This window comes from Podarcis liolepis (assembly GCF_965112155.1).
Source record: "Podarcis liolepis genome assembly, chromosome: 6".
In the NCBI taxonomy this organism is placed as follows: Eukaryota; Metazoa; Chordata; class Lepidosauria; order Squamata; family Lacertidae; genus Podarcis; species Podarcis liolepis.
In genome coordinates, this window is record NC_139559.1 from 80,490,227 (window position 1) to 80,506,311 (window position 16,085).

A 16,085-nucleotide genomic window follows, 5' to 3' on the forward strand; every position below is an offset into this window, starting at 1 on the left:
TCCAAATTGGTGGCCATCGCTGCCTTCTGTGGGAATGAATAACGTAAGTTTTAACTATGCACCGTGTGAAAAAGTACTTTGTCTTTTTCCAGAATCCTCCATTATTCAATTCCATTGGATGTCCACAAGTTCTAGAGAAAACTTTCCTTATTCTTTCTTTACAAAACCATACAGTACATAATTTTCTACACTTTCCTGCGGACCAGGTCTGAAATATTATTTTGTGTAAATTCTAATCCATGCTTATTCCTTCTTAATGAGTTAGATCACTGTCCCATTTAGCCTTGTATTGTCTTCTCTGATTAGCTAAAATTCTCCACGGTCTTGGGCAGAGGTATTTTCGAGACCTGATAGTAACATTTTAGCTGGTGATGTCAGGAGACTGCACGACAGACCTTTCTGCATCAATATTGTTCTCCACCTCTGCTATGGGATGTCTCTCCCTCTCTCCCTCTCTTTTTCTTTTACAATGAAGTTGTCATAGAAACAATTTTAAAATGATCAGAATGGCCATATCAATATTTATTGAAATACTGGAAATAAAAATCCATCGGTGTTGAGAAAATTCCTGGCAAGAATTGACATGAGACAACATGAACTTCACAGATACAGTAAGAGAACTTTAACAAGTAACTAACTGCACATTCTAAAAGGGTTGCATGGATTCAAATGCCAGGCAGCTGCAGAACATATTTGTAATACAAATATTCAGACACTTACAGATTGTCTGGTTACAAACACTGAACAACTATAAGAAACCAGCCAAAGCCAAAACCTTTGAATTTTAGTCTGCTTTTACTAATATGTAATCAAGAAAGCAATTGTAAGTAAATGTATTGTTACAAAGTGGTTAACAATTAACATTAGTTTTGCAAGCTTGGGCTATCAGAGGGCTTCTCGGAACCACAGATATTGACTAATATGTTCTCTATTTTATTTGAAACTGTTTCCATTAATCATTCTTTGCCTTTAACATCCTTACATTAATGATCTGGTTGTGTCTATTAGATAATTGTGCTTTGTTAGTGGTTTTATTCTGCTTTCATAATTTCAGTAAAATATGCCATGGTTTTCAACAAAAAAGTTAAGGGCTTACAAAATACTGGTGTGTGACAGTGTACAAATCCTCACCATCCATATCTATATGCGAACTGAACACTCTCCTAGTTACCTTTTAAATGCCACTGTTGATAACTTCATTTATTTTCTTCTTTTTAAAAGCAATGTTCCCATTTGTATAGAGAAGGTAGGGTGAAAGATCCTTAAGACAGAATTGATGGTGCATGATACAAATACCTAAGAGCTGCACATGCTAGACTTGGCTAAGTCTGCTATCCCCACCCATCTTTACTGCACAAACAAATGTTAGAATCCAGGGCAAGTCCTTCAGACAGACATCCTCCAGGAGACTTGGGTACCAACAAAAAGTGCTCTTCCCAACCATCACAGCTACTAATGCTCCTTCACCAGCTGCTAGGTGAACACCATAATTAGTATTCTTATGATGATGGAAGTGGAGTAGTTCTGCCATTTGGAAGGGTGAGACATTATATGTAATTTGTCAACTATTTGGATTTTATTGGCTGGGATCCAAATAACTATTTTAGATGCACCCAAGGACTTAAGCATTTCTAGTGAGATTTTTTTATTTCCCATCCCCTCATTAAACAGTAGACCACAAAAATCTCATATAATCATAGAAGGGACCATAGAGTTGGAAGGGACCAAAAGGGTCATCTAGTCGTTTCCCCCTGCAATGCAGCAATCGTTTGCCCAACATGTGGCTTGAACCCACAACCCTGAGACTGAGTCTCATGCTCTACCGACTGAGCTACCAAGTGTCTCCTTAGTTTTGATGGAGACGCTCCAAGTGGCATGGCAAGCAGTTGTTTGATGCCCACTAGTCCAAAGTTCCTCAGTAAAATGGTTGTGTTGATCCCAAATATTTATTTTTACCACAATAAAGTCAGCCTGAGGCTGACTTTCAGTGAGGGTGTTTGAGGGTGGACAGTCATGGGACAGCAGAAGTATTGGTAGCAGGGCAGACAAGGGAATACCACTTTGTATGAGCAAGGATTTTTCGTACTTCATTCTTCCCCACACTTCCCTCATGGCTCTGATCCACAAGGTAAAAGATTATTAGACCAGATCCATGGGGTGATAAAACTCTCTGTTCTGTACTAATACAAAAGAAATAAACGTTGTCTTTGGTATACAATGTCCACTGCTTAGAAAAGAATTTTCAGGTAAGAATGCACCTCACTAGGCTCACGTGAAATAAAGGAAGGTGCGAATCACTAAATTTACAATAGATTTTAAATAAACCACATTTAGAATTATAAAGATTTACAGACATTTAATCAAGCAAATGATCTTAAACTGTAAAGATCCTTGTATGTCCCTGAACTATGTTCCACTAACTTGAAGACATGCTGTAATAAACACATATATTTGGCTTCTTTATTCTGGCTATATTTTTATATAAAGATGAAACCAAGGAACAATAAATTAGCATCATAATTGTCTACAATGAAAACTGTGATATACAATATAAATAAACTATTTAAAAGCCAGCAATCCTCATGAAAACAAACAAAGCTAAGGGAGTAGAAGTTTTAATACAGTTTCTACAAGTGATTGTGCAGCCAATAATCTAAAAAATTAAAAAATTAAAGTATAAATGAGATTCCCTTATTGATTTTAGTGTCTCACGACATACAGTAATTAAGTACTGGTAAGCTAATTACCAATCAGAAAGCAACATTAAGGAAATCACTGCTTTGCAACATCATCACAGTTCCCCCCACCCCAGGACCTAACAAATGTAAACAACCATCATCTTTCCCCCCCTTCAAATATGTAAAGTATTAATACTTCCCCCCCAAACATATGTTGATCTGCATCTGTATAGTTACCATTTAGAATTCTGAAATAAGGCAAAGCTTTCTTAACAGTGGCACTGCATTTTATAATACTGATATCTTCATTTTGGATAGAGAGTTATTTGTCCTTCTCCAATATTTGTTCTGCAGCAGACTTTGGTCTACATGGACCTGGCAGTATCACTCTTCTGTCCTCACATATTTTTGTTTGAATAATTGGTTTAAAATGTATTTTCTGAATCCATAGACTGTACTAAAAACTACCAGTAATACTAACCAACCAGCTTATACATTTTGAATATTTTTAAATCTTGCATAGGTAAAATCATTTATTTATTTTTTTAAAAAGGTCTTTTATTACCTACAACGTGACCCAGAATTTAGTTAAAGCTGAAGTACTTGGATTTCAGCTTGTGGGGATAGGGGAAGATGCAGAATCGTCTGACACAGTGGGGTGCTACACCAGTACAGGGAACTGTATGATTGTATAATGCATTGCATTCTCCCCTTGCACTGGTGCAGTCCCTGAGATGAAGTCATCTAAAGTTGGCAAAAACATGCATCCTGGGCCACACCAGGACTGTGAGGCCCAGAGGCAGGGCCAGGGATAAAAACAGACAGCTCAGGGCAGAGTGAACGAACAGAAATCCCTAGAAGTATAGTGAGTTCAGAAACAAGTGGATAGACCCCAGATGGAATTGGTTAATCATGGGTAGGACAAAGGTAGAATTGGGCAGGTTATCAGCCTTGGGCAACTAAGACGCCTCAGCAGGGCCTAGTGGCACCAGTGCCTGGCAATCCCACTCTGGGGCATAGTGTGGAATTTAAAATGGCATCCATACCTCCCTTCCAGTTACCAGGCAAGCCCATAGGCAGGGCCCACCAATATAGAAGGGCCGTTGCAGGTCCTAGGACCCCTCCAAATCCAGGGTCCTCTTTAACCAGGAATTGGCCATGTCTGACTTTTGTTGACTTTTCGGATCCTGATACAGTGGTACCTCAGGTTAAGTACTTAATTCGTTCCGGAGGTCTGTAGTTAACCTGAAACTGTTCTTACCCTGAAGCACCACTTTAGCTAATGGGGCCTCCTGCTGCCGCCACGCAGCCGGAGCACGATTTCTGTTCTCATCCTGAAGCAAAGTTCTTAACCTGAAGCACTATTTCTGGCTTAGCAGAGTCTGTAACCTGAAGCGTATGTAACCTGAGGTACCACTGTACAGGCTTTCTGTCAGGCCAGAACTGTGGCCGACCAGCAATTCTAGAAAAGATCTGCACAACCTGAGACCCACCAATCATGTAATATGGTACTTGACAAACCTCCTGTTCTTTCTGTCTTAGGTAGGCAGCAAAAACAAAAACCAACAACTCAGGGGGTTTGTTGAGCCCTTGAGAGGTTGTAATAGATGCCCAGCTGTCTGTGTTTAGCTTTGTGATGCAGCCCTGCTGTTACGACAGCATAGATGCTCATGGGGCGTGGCAGCCACAGGTTGGCGAGCAACTTGTGCATCCCATCACTGTGTCCAAAACTCGGTGGCACAGTCTGAAGCCACTGAAATTAATTGCTTTATTAAATCCAAGTAACTCATTTTATCTAGGTTGCAGATTAAGTGCAGCAGATCAAGAGATGCTGCTGACTGAAACCTTGAAGAAAGAAATACTGTTTTTCTTTTCGATGACAGCCAAGAGGCTGAGTAGTATCCGCAAGCTTATTATTTGGCACTAAAAGCTTTGAGAAGCCATTTCAGCAAAGCTTGAGCCGCTGCACTGGAAACATGATCCAACAGCGGTTGCTTTGGAGCAGCTTAATTCTGACGCTTGTAGCTGTTCCTCCTCCCATTGGTGGAAGAGGGATACTGCCTGGACAATCAACATGAACACAATGACAAAAACAAACTTTGGAAACATATTAAGAATGTCACACTAGTTTATGAACATTTTTTTTAAAATATTAGCTGTTTGCAGGCCTGAGTTACAGACAGTCCCCCAAAGCCCCCACCCTAGGCTGTTTTGGTGGTGCTAGTGTGTGTGTGTGGCCTACTTGAGATCTTTTTTAGATTGGTGCTACACATCCTTTCTGGAGGAGAGATAAGAATGCAGATCTTGGAAGGATGCCATAGGGTGACTGCAGTTTTGTGTCCATCAGAGGTGTTTTCAGTCCTGCTAACAAGAAGGGATGTAGTTCATACAGATCCCTTTGCTCTGTTAGCTGAATAACACAGATAAAACTTGTTCCTAAATTTCTCAATAGTGGCAACTGGCAAAAGTTTTAACTTACAAAAATTGTTCCTTCCTTCCTTTTTTGTTTGTTTGTCATTGGCAACGGTATCCATATCCATTTGTAATCTCCTTTCATTCTAGTGATAAAGTCCTATACATGTTCCTTTGGGGAGACTGTGTAGGGTTTGATTCACAGTTTGTAATACAAATACCCTGATACATCACTTATTTACTATTAAGTATTTGATTATTACACCATTGGGGGGGACAAAGTTCCTTTAAACCAAGTTCTTTTTAATTAGTGTCGTTTGGAGTAGTTCAGAGTATTTTTCTTTTTCTCCTCAAAAGCAGAGGCTTTAAAAGGATATAATTTATGCTCTCTTGGCATGCAGCATTTCAATGAGGAGGTTATTACACGGCACATCCCCGTTCAGGTGTTTATAGTAGAGGTATTCTTCAGCCTGCATACTGATTGCCCGGATTTCCGGGAGTCGCAGGAGAAGCTGCCCGAATTTTTCTGTCTGCTGTGGATAGTTGCACATTGTGTAGTCCAGCAAAGCAGTATTCACTTGTTCTTGAACACCTTCCACCAGCTGGAAGTTCTCTAGGGTTTTGACATCTGAATAAAAAGTAAAAAAAAAAAGAGAGAGACAGACAGAATCACATTATATATGTATTTAAAATAAAAAGACACATTTTAACTCCTGTTTATTTAAAATGGTGTTTCACTGTATTTTGCTCATGACAAAAGGATGCTTTACATGCTGTTGAATATTCAGGTTAAATCCCTCTGCCAAGTTTCCTGGGAAAATGATCACAGCACAGCTTTAGTGGAGCGTCTTGTTGAAATTCTGCATATACCTCAGATCAATTAGACACCAATGGATTTTGAGCAAGGTCAGCTGCCCCCCCCCCCCACCCCATCTTATGGAGGCAAAGGCTGAAGACTCCTAACATAGAGGACTGTAATATATTGCCAGCAAATGAGTCCCCAGAGGAAGGCGTAGCTTTAACCCGACATATTACACAATTCATATAATTCTGTATTAATTTTTGTGACCCAAGGTGAAGTCTCTGTCCAGGATATGATGCAGTTAATTCTAATAAAATATGACAGGGATCTTGTTTCTTTTTGACATTTCCTAAATTATTCTGAAAGCCTTTGACTTGTCTACCCTTATGCTAATGAACCATCTGGTACACTCCAGTGACTGCCAAAATAACCTGCTTGACCTGAATCCCTCAAAAATACATTTTTCAATTACTAAATTCTTTCCTTCTCTCTCTCTCTCTCTCTCTCTTTCCCCCTGAATTGAAACCATTGTCCTTTAGACAGATTGACGAGTACATCACATGGTGGCTGGATGTCTATATATTAGTTTTTTCTAGCTGTCAGATGATTTTGACTTTTTCTGGAGGTCAAATAGTTTGCAAATATTTCCACACATCCTGTACTTACTCATCTGCTTCAGTATCGTCACCACTGAATCCTGGAGCAAAACTGATTGCTGGAATGCCTTCTCTCACATCAACCTACTGCTCTAGAAGCCTGCTTTTTAGGCTTGGGTGATGTGGCTCATGTAACTCTCTAAAAGGCAAGTCTCTAAATGACTGAGGGGGGAAATGCTTCTCTAATGAGGGTTATTCCAGGCTGGGCGCGGCATAAAACCTCTGCTCTTATGTATAGATGGGTCCTCTCTCACACTTTCAATGCACATTTAACCATCACACGCTGTCCCTCCACTCCACCAGCCCCCACTTTTTAGCACAACTCTCTCTTAAAGAATTAAATAAAAATCTTTGGCTATGAAGCCATGGGGGTGCGGGAAGATGAGGGATCATGCCCAGGTGTTTAAGCAGGTTTAAAATCATACGATAGCCTCCCATCACTACATATGCATGAACCAGCCAAATGAAAGTGTTTTCCTTACATTGCATTAAATTGCATTGCTAAATGGTACAGCTCAAATGATGGGTCTTCTAACCTGGCAAAGACTTCTAACTGTACTGCTGACAACCAATCGCTGGTACTTGTGACAGGAGGTATGTAACTGACAACAACAAACTTTGCCCTGCAGTCCCAACTTTTGTGTGTGACCGTATCTTTTTCCAACATAGCGTAAATACTTGAAATATTCTGCTGCTTCCTCAGTTTGTATTTATAGGTAAGGCCATTTCTCATTCATTTTTCATTGCATAGAGCATTTTGTATACAAAGTAAATTACTCTGAATGGCTAGTCCTTACATCTCTGTTTCTGCACAGAGTTCCTTGATAGCAGTGAAAAGATGGCATAGATCTTAGAATAGAGTACAGTCTGCTCTGAAGGTGTTTGATCCAGAGGTAGTCTTCATTCATAAAGTATTGAATGTGTTTGAGGTCATATTACCAGACTTGAGGCAAATCCCATTAGCTCTATAGGTATTGATAATAAATGATGAAGAAAAACAAAGCAGGGGTTGTAGGTGTGAGAGGAAAGAATCGCAGTATATTATTACGACAATTTACATGTGCAATGATGAGTCAGTTAGTGAAGTCCGATGCTCTTATTTCGTATTGGAATGTGTTCATAGTTTTGTCATGGGAATTTATGGCTTTTTAATAAAATGTCTCATAGCAGTCTGATTTATTTTAAAAAATGAAACAAGCAAGGTGGTGAAAGACAGGTTTCTGGCAAGACTAACACTGAAGGGAAAGTATTAAATAAATTATGCCTCTCAGAGAACTTCTGGTGTCTCTTGCAAAGACTTTAAGATTAGTGCAAAAAAAATCATAATAAGGTTTGTCTTTTTAGATTGTGCCTTTTAAATAATGATATCCATAATACGTTATGCATGAAAATGCATACTAAGTGATCATTTTGCTCTCCTTTACATTGTAGTGGGAGATGGAGGGAAGAACACCCCCCCTTTGTTACTGATGTTTTAAAATAAGTTTTAGTCGCACCGATGGTGGTGGAGGCATTTGATTTATTTATAAAAAATTATTTACCTTCTGGATAAAAAAGACTGTGAAAAACTAATGGCAAATGTTGGGGAAATACAAATGCAATGCCAGCAGAACTGTATTGATGTCTGCGATGTCATGAAATCAAATCTATAACTTTAACAAGACAATCTTTGGAGCTTAAAGCACTTCTGCTTTTTGTAGTATTCAGGTGGCTTATACATCTGAATACTCAACAGTGAGTCCCTGTGCTTAAGCATAATATTAAGAAATCAGCACTTCCAAGTTCTAAAAGTCTTGTACAATTAAAAATGGTGGAAATGGCATCCTTCTTCCCACTCACCCTTTCAGCTCTAACTACAAGGAAAAACATTTTTTGTGTTGCCTCAGTAAGTACCAATCTCTTATCTCTTCCACTTTATTCACTCAGGGACTAATTACCAACTTTTTATGTGAAACCGTCTTACTGTGTGCTCACAGTGGGGCGCATCTCTTTCCCAATCCTTATTGGAGAGTAAACCCTGAGGTCTTGTGGAATATATTACTTTTTTTTACAAGCACTTGCAGTAGCATTTCTGTCAAAACACTGAATTTTGTCTCCTCTATAGTTTACTTCTGAAGATAAAGACTATTTTTTAAATAGAGGTGCCAGTATTAGTTCTGTAGTCACTCTAAAGGTCTGTCAGCATTCCCAATTTTCAATGGTTTGTCCCTCCCCCACAAAGCAGAGATTTGAGCTCCAGATTCTGCATATGAAATTCAGCTTGCACAGAGTGCGTTAGCATATTTTTTTAAAAAAATGGGTCTGGCCTTTAGAGGGGGAGAAATATAAAAAATATTTAGGTTTCAAAGAGGCTTCCTTCCCCTCTTATATTCAAGACATGAAAAACTGAAATTTGGTGCACTATTAATCTATAGAGAATGCAGACTGGTTTGGGAATTTTGAAAAGGAAAAATGAAAGGGAATGAGAGATTTAGGTCTGAAAATGGTTACAGTACTGTGCTGGAGCTGTGTAAGTACTTTTCAAAGAAAGTTAATTTATTTTCATTGCACATCTTGGATATCTTACTGGGTGCACTTATTGAACACATGGCCCTCACAGCTTTGTACCTTCATGTATAGTGGAATGTAGTTAAATAACCAGAAGCAAGTGTAATAAATGGGCCTCTTACTTGGTCAATATAGAACATGTCCACACAGAAAAGATCAGAAGTCAATGCTACGAGTGTTTTCCTTTGTTGCTGCCATGAGACCACCTCCACAGATAGCATTGCTTCATAGATGCATGCAAATCACTTAAGCATGGTGGTAACAAGTTGTGGCATGCATGTGTAACTTGCCATTCACAGGTAACACACTGTAGGCTTTTGTATTGCTTCAGATGGAGTTTTGGTACTGCCTCTCATTACCTCAGGCAGAACGATTGTATTGTCTCATGTTACCTCAGACACTTTGTCTCATGTTACCTTAGAACCCAATGCTGTGCCAGTGGGTTCCACTGGTGCAGTGGAACTTCCATTTCCTCTCCCCACACCCCCCCAAAATCTATTCAGGGGGGTCCCCAAACACCTCAGGGCTGTTTCTTAGGGGGTGTGGTGATGGTGGTGGAGGGGGGAACAGGAAGAGGAAGTTCCACTGTGCACATGGAAGTCTTTAGACCAATGGAGCTGTAGCACTGGATTCAGTCTAATGGATTATATCATACCTTGAAAAGAAATTAATGGACATGATTCATGTGTTGCAATGAGTATAAAAGGTAAAGGGACCCCTGACCATTAGGTCCAGTCGTGGCTGACTCTGGGATTGCGGCGCTCATCTCGCTGACATAATCATATAGCCATATCTTACTAGGTTTGTAACATCATTGTATTCACTGTGTGGTCCCTGATTTGGTGAGATCAGCAATGCAACTAATTCAGGAAATCAGTATCTGGGAGGAAATATGCTGAAGTAGTAGCAGCCAAGGGAAATTAGTTATAAGACGGTTTATTTTTAAAAGTATGTAGGCTTTGTAAATATAGATATGGATACATTTATTCAAGTTGGCACCCCTGCTGTTAACTAGGCCTCAAAAAGGAAAAAGGTAAGCTAGATGGATGACCACAGTATTTCTCATAGGAAGTAAGGTGGAAAGACCCACACTCAGATGGGTGGGAATAGATGATACAGTAAGGTCATGGATGCTGCTAGCTGCTGTCACAGTTTTTCAAAGTAAAAGATTAAAAAGACCCAGTAAAATTAGCAAGCAGGAAATGTCAACAAGTGAACAGCTGACGAGCAGTCAACATTTCCAATATAAGGAAAATGACGGTGGCCTTTAATTTCTTGAGGTTCCGGCAAGTAGGAGATTTGTTTTTTAAATTGAACCCACAAGTGAGCAATCTGGGCCAAGGACACTAATACTTGAAACTTTTGTCCCTGGCCTAAGACCAAATACACAAGCGTAATTTCTCTCTCTCCCTCTCTCTTTCTCTCTCTCCCTCTCCCTCCCTCTCTCCCTTTTTTTACTGTGGACATAAAATATTTTAAAGTTCATTGGAGTGTCAAATAATGGATACATTGTTTTGGAAGTCTTGCCTTTTTAAAGCGCATTACAACAACCAGTGTGCTTCAATCATGCAGAAATAATAGGCTAGGCTCAATGATATTTTCTCTTAAATGCAGCTTAAGATGCTTACATAGTAGAGGAATGCTGCAATTATTGGTGTGAATCCCATTTCAGCTTCTAACTGTTAAGGATAGCTAGAATTACAATTTGTTACAGACCAGTTCACAACTCAAATAAAAGCACATTTTACAACATTTTATGGCATCAGACTGCCGGGTGCATTATTTAAAATTATGATTCTCTTCATTTTAATTTTTTTTTTTTGAAAAAGCATGTAAAATGGTACCTTCTTTCACAACAGATCATCTATGCCTTCTTTCTTTTGCTAGATTGGAAACCCTTTGAACCAAGAACAATGTCTTTTTGACATACAGAGATGAGCATTTTGGGCTGTCTCTTGTAACAAATCACTACATGCTGCAATGAATATGTGGGAAGAACTTCTTTTGCAATTCCAGGGCTTTGTGTTTTGAACATGGGAAGATGAGTGTGCATCCTAGCATATGCCTTTCTTCCACCACTGAGGGAGCAGCTGATTCAATAAATGGAACCACAATAGAGAGAGGACTTCTCCTGTGAACCAAATGGGGAAGAAGACCTTATGGGTGTGGTATATCCATATGTTCATTTGAGTATACCTCTGGAATACCAGGGGATCATGAGTGGAGAGAGAGGGCTATCACACTCATATCTTGTGGATGTCCCATAAGCATCTAGATGAGCATTTGGAGAAGAGAATGCTGGACAGGCCTTTGGTCTGATCCAACAGGGCATTTATTATGTTCTCTTGCCAATTGCAGAGAATGACTGTAGTGAATGTTTCACTTGGAAACTTAAGTCTTAGCTGTTTTGATGAAAAGTCTAAGGAACAAGCCATAACGACTTCTCCAAAGTGGTAAATGTGCCTGCGTAAAAAGAAACAGAAGCATTTTCTTTTCTTTTCTGAAGAAAGTCATCTACATAAATGTTTTCTGTGGTCAAAGCAAAGCTCTGCAACTCTTATAGAAACCCCATGAGCCAGTCCATGTACATTTAGAAAATTAATCTATATCTGCCAAAAGGGAAAATGGAAAAAATAGTTTTTCCTGGGGAATAAATTCTGCCATCACTCTACAAAATATTTATATCTCATACTCAACTTTTCATTTTAGTTTCGTTCGGGAACTTACATGATTTTTCTCCCATGAAGTTTTCTTACGTTGTTAGAATAAGATATGTGGTTAACTTCATTCAAGTGGCAAGTCCGTGGAATGAATAAACCAATGTTATCATATGAAAGAGAATTAAGCAGGCAGATCCAAATGGGGATATATTAAGCCAAATTTTAAGCTCCAGTTGTTGAATTTAGCTGGTACTAGATGTCTGGCTTGCCTCGGGATAAATTCAGCTAATCGAATGAGGAAAACAGCCTCAGGTATGATGAAAATTACAAGAGATCTCAGTCGAACACTTCTTGTTATAAATATTAGCTCAAAGGTATTCCTCTGGTCTCTGGGATGGGGGGGGGGGGAATATTTGCATGTAATTAATGGCATTTCAAGCTTTTATGAGAGTGGCTTAAAATGTTAGCTTTGCTAATTGTTATAATGACAGTGGGCTGGGGATTCCACAGTAGTAAGGACCCTAACAAAGCAATACAATATGAAACCCTGCATGAGAAAGATTTGCTAAGCTATAGGACTTGAGAGAAACTATACTAGGTTGTTTACAGAAGCATGCGGGAACAAGTGGGAATTGGTTTCCCTCCCTCTGCTGTGTAGTTAATACTTTTCCTGTCCTGTGTTCCCTCCTTAAAGGGGCACATGAACAGAGATCGTTGATCAAATGCTGACTTGTTTGCTACTCCCCCTAGCTTTAGGTGAGTTGCCCTCTTTGTCTTTATTCTGAAGCATTTTCCTTATCGGTTCAAATATTTACAACTTTATTTTTCAATGATTTTCTTTTCTTTTTTAACTTCTCTGAGAAGGTAGGGGAGATGGCGTGATGCTTGGCAGGTTTATCTGCAACACCTTTGATGCTTTAAAAATTGCTCAGATAAGGTAGGGTGGAGTGGCTTTGTGACTGATATAGCAGCTAGCCAAGTAGGGCGGTACAAATCCAGCTTCTACTGAAAACCAGAAAAATAGTTTTATATTGTTTGTTGTTTAGTCGTTTAGTCATGTCCGACTCTTCGTGACCCCCTGGACCAGAGCACGCCAGGCACTCCTGTCTTCCACTGCCTCCCGCAGTTTGGTCAAACTCATGCTGGTAGCTTCGAGAACACTGTCCAACCATCTTGTCCTCTGTCGTCCCCTTCTCCTTGTGCCCTCCATCTTTCCCAACATCAGGGTCTTTCCCAGGGAGTCTTCTCTTCTCATGAGGTGGCCAAAGTATTGGAGCCTCAGCTTCAGGATCTGTCCTTCCAGTGAGCACTCAGGGCTGATTTCCTTCAGAATGGATAGGTTTGATCTTCTTGCAGTCCATGGGACTCTCAAGAGTCTCCTCCAGTACCATAATTCAAAAGCATCAATTCTTCGGCGATCAGCCTTCTTTATGGTCCAGCTCTCACTTCCTGGGAATCACTACTGGGAAAACCATAGCTTTACCTATACGGACCTTTGTTGGCAAGGTGATGTCTCTGCTTTTTAAGATGCTGTCTAGGTTCTTAAAAAAACTAGTTTTATATATGTGCCTCAAATACACTGTGCCTCCTCCCACAGCAGGTTCCTTGGTTGAAATACGTGTGTCGAAAGTTTACATATACTAAAGCTGTTTCGGTGATCTTGCAATCCATATCTGAAGTAACTGAGCAGGAGTGCTTAGATCAGGAATGGGGAACCTCTGGCTTGCCACAGGTTGTTGGGACTCCAACTCTCAATAACCCACAGGGTCTGGGAGGATGGGAGTTGTAGTCCAGCTACATCTTGAGGGCCCCAGGTTCTCCACTCTGGCTTTAAAGGTCCTATAGGTTGTGGCACCAGATGATGTCAAGATGAAATAAAACACTCTTCATGTTGGTACAAATTATGACAGACCAAGTGGAACACAAATGTTTTTTTGGCGCAGTGGTTCACAATAAACCACATGGAAGCACTCCTTTTGGGATCAAAGGATGCTGAGCCACTGATAGTCTGAGTCAGCAGCTACTAATCACCAGTACAGCCACTGGAAGAAAATGTCTCAATAATAATGTTTCATTGCCTGAGTATGCATTAAGCTAAAAGAATGATCAGACTTCAAGGGCATTTACGTGCTTCCTCTTCTGTGAAGCATCGTTATTAAGATTGCATACCGAAAGAAAGGAGATATGACTCAGGGACTGACTAGAATGTAGTTTCTGACTAATCAACAACAAGGGGACAAAAAGTGCATTGTTGACTGCCTGATTTCCTCGAGAGGCTGCTAATGCCAAGTTAACATCAGTAAGTGTTGGTATAATGGCTGGGATCTAAAGAGCCTAGTGTGCAAATGGAAAGCATGTTTTTGTGCAGGGGTGCACATGGCCAGCTTTTTCTAAATGCATCTGCTTGTGGTTTATTGAATGTTGTCTCATGTGATTCTCTGATATTCAGAGGCAAGTTTTTGGGATACGAAAGAGGTTCCAATGGGACAGGCAAAGGTCTCCTAGTGTGTATGAAACCCAAACATAACCTTTTGGCCCCTGGCCTATGTAATTTAATAATATATGCACACATATATGCATACAGTATATGCCTTGGGAAATATGTCATTTGTATCTGTGGATCCATAGTGTATATGCATTTGCCTTGTGGCAGGATTCAGCAGCATCTCTAGCTACAGAAACTTGTCATTTAACACAAATGGTGGGCAAACACCCGTCAGCCTGGTTTGGAAATGGGTTCAGTTGTTTCCCCTACCCCAGTTAATGTTTCCTCCCTGCTCAATTCCAAATTGTGAAACTTTGTTGTACTAAGACTCTGACAGATTCCTAGCCTCATGTGCTAAAAACACCCCCCTCTTCTCTTGCTGCCTTTTCCATCAGGCTACATGGAAGCAGCAGAGCAATGAGGTATATTATGGACCGATGTGCCCTGGAAAACTGTTTCCTAGTCTAGCACCTGGAACACTGCTTTCAAAACTTCCCCAGTACCTTGCTTTTACTGCTGCAATTATTGGGTATGGTTTAGTGGCAAATACAGGAGGGAAAGAGACTGTGCAGCAGGGAGAGGTTAGCATGTGGCAGCAGCAAGGTCTCGCTGGAGGATCAAACCCAAATATGCTCCAGGCCCAACTTTGGAAGGGGCTGAGCTTTGATATGGAAGGGTTTGTATTCTGACTTATCCCGGTTCCGATTCCCCCTCCGCATCATGTTAAGATTATCACAATAGCTCTTTACTGCTTTCAGCCAAGCTACTCTAAGTTCAACTATGGGACACTTCTAGGTCAAAGACTGCATAAAGCTACCTCTTTATGATTTTCAAGATGTGTTTGTGCATCTCATGTTCTCTAAGGGGAAGTTTTTATAACTTTGGAAAACAACAACAGGGAAACAGTATTTTCAGACAAACTGTAAATACTGGATATTCACTTTTCTGAAGAGGCCACCATGTCATCAAATTCTGGAATTTGGGAAACTTGGAACTTCTAGAAGTCAACATTAATTTTCATTTATTCAGCTTTGTGTTGTTGTACTTCAGTAAACCACAGAAGAATTAGAGGGAGATGTGTCACATTGAAGTGGCATTTCCCCATTAAAAACAACAACTAATCTTACATAAAGTTAATGATTCCAAAGGAGCAGTCTTCTGATTTTGAACTTTTGAGATTAGCAATAACTCTTTTTCACTGGAATTGCTAGGAAGCCATAAAGGATAAGAAGGAACTTTTGTGCACTACTCAGAGTCAGGAATTCATTTCTTAACATGAAACGTTTATAGGGTCAAACATCCATGAAACATGAAGCATTTCAGAAATATTAGTTTTGTTGTTATTCATAGGCTGGCATTATGGTATATAAAAATATGAAAATGAAAAATGTTGCAGCTTCTGCTCTCTAAAACTATTCCAGGGCATCCTATTCTTCTAATACATGTTCCCTGTCCCTAAATTAAGCCATTTATAGTGATACCCTGTAACCTTTTCTCCTCCCTTGATCATTGTTGCTTTTCTAAGTGCTCAACACACAGGTTATTGCACCATTCAGCTTAGGCCAAAGGGTACTCTTGAGATACGGTGAACATTAACACAATTAAAATGCACAGTTCAACCCAGGCGAACACATCAGAGGGATTGCAACACAATACACATGGAAAATGTCATTTGAATGTTCATTTTTTCCCATTTAGCCTTTAAAAGGCACAATACCCAGATCCCACCGTAGGAAAGACAGATTGGTCTTGTTACCTGCCTTGGGAAAGAATTGCTATCTAGGATAACCTGACTTGAAGCCCTGGTTGTGTCCAAAATCTGAGATACTTGATGTTTCAAATTCA

General features: G+C 39.9%; 1 protein-coding gene and 1 long non-coding RNA gene across 9 annotated transcripts in view; one reads left to right on the top strand and one right to left on the bottom strand.

The window, feature by feature from the left end:
* The window catches only part of LOC310708494, a 142,888-nt gene that overhangs the window by 63,308 nt on the left and 63,495 nt on the right, over nucleotides 1–16,085 (top strand). The window lies entirely within an intron of this gene.
* NR5A2 (nuclear receptor subfamily 5 group A member 2) overlaps nucleotides 508–16,085 on the bottom strand; it is a 116,525-nt gene continuing 100,947 nt past the window's right edge. For 4 of the 8 annotated variants that reach the window (XR_014527019.1, XR_014527020.1, XR_014527021.1 and 1 more), the window contains exons 7-8: nucleotides 4,093–5,718; nucleotides 508–3,865 (exon numbers count right to left, since the gene is read on the bottom strand). Coding sequence is in view for 4 of the 8 variants with exons in the window: in XM_083506817.1 (XP_083362943.1) it covers nucleotides 5,471–5,718 (248 nt within the window). In the remaining 4 variants the exon portion in view is untranslated. Of the gene's footprint in view, nucleotides 5,719–16,085 lie in introns of all 8 variants that reach the window. The other 4 variants (XM_083506817.1, XM_083506816.1, XM_083506819.1 and 1 more) reach the window with 1 other exon arrangement.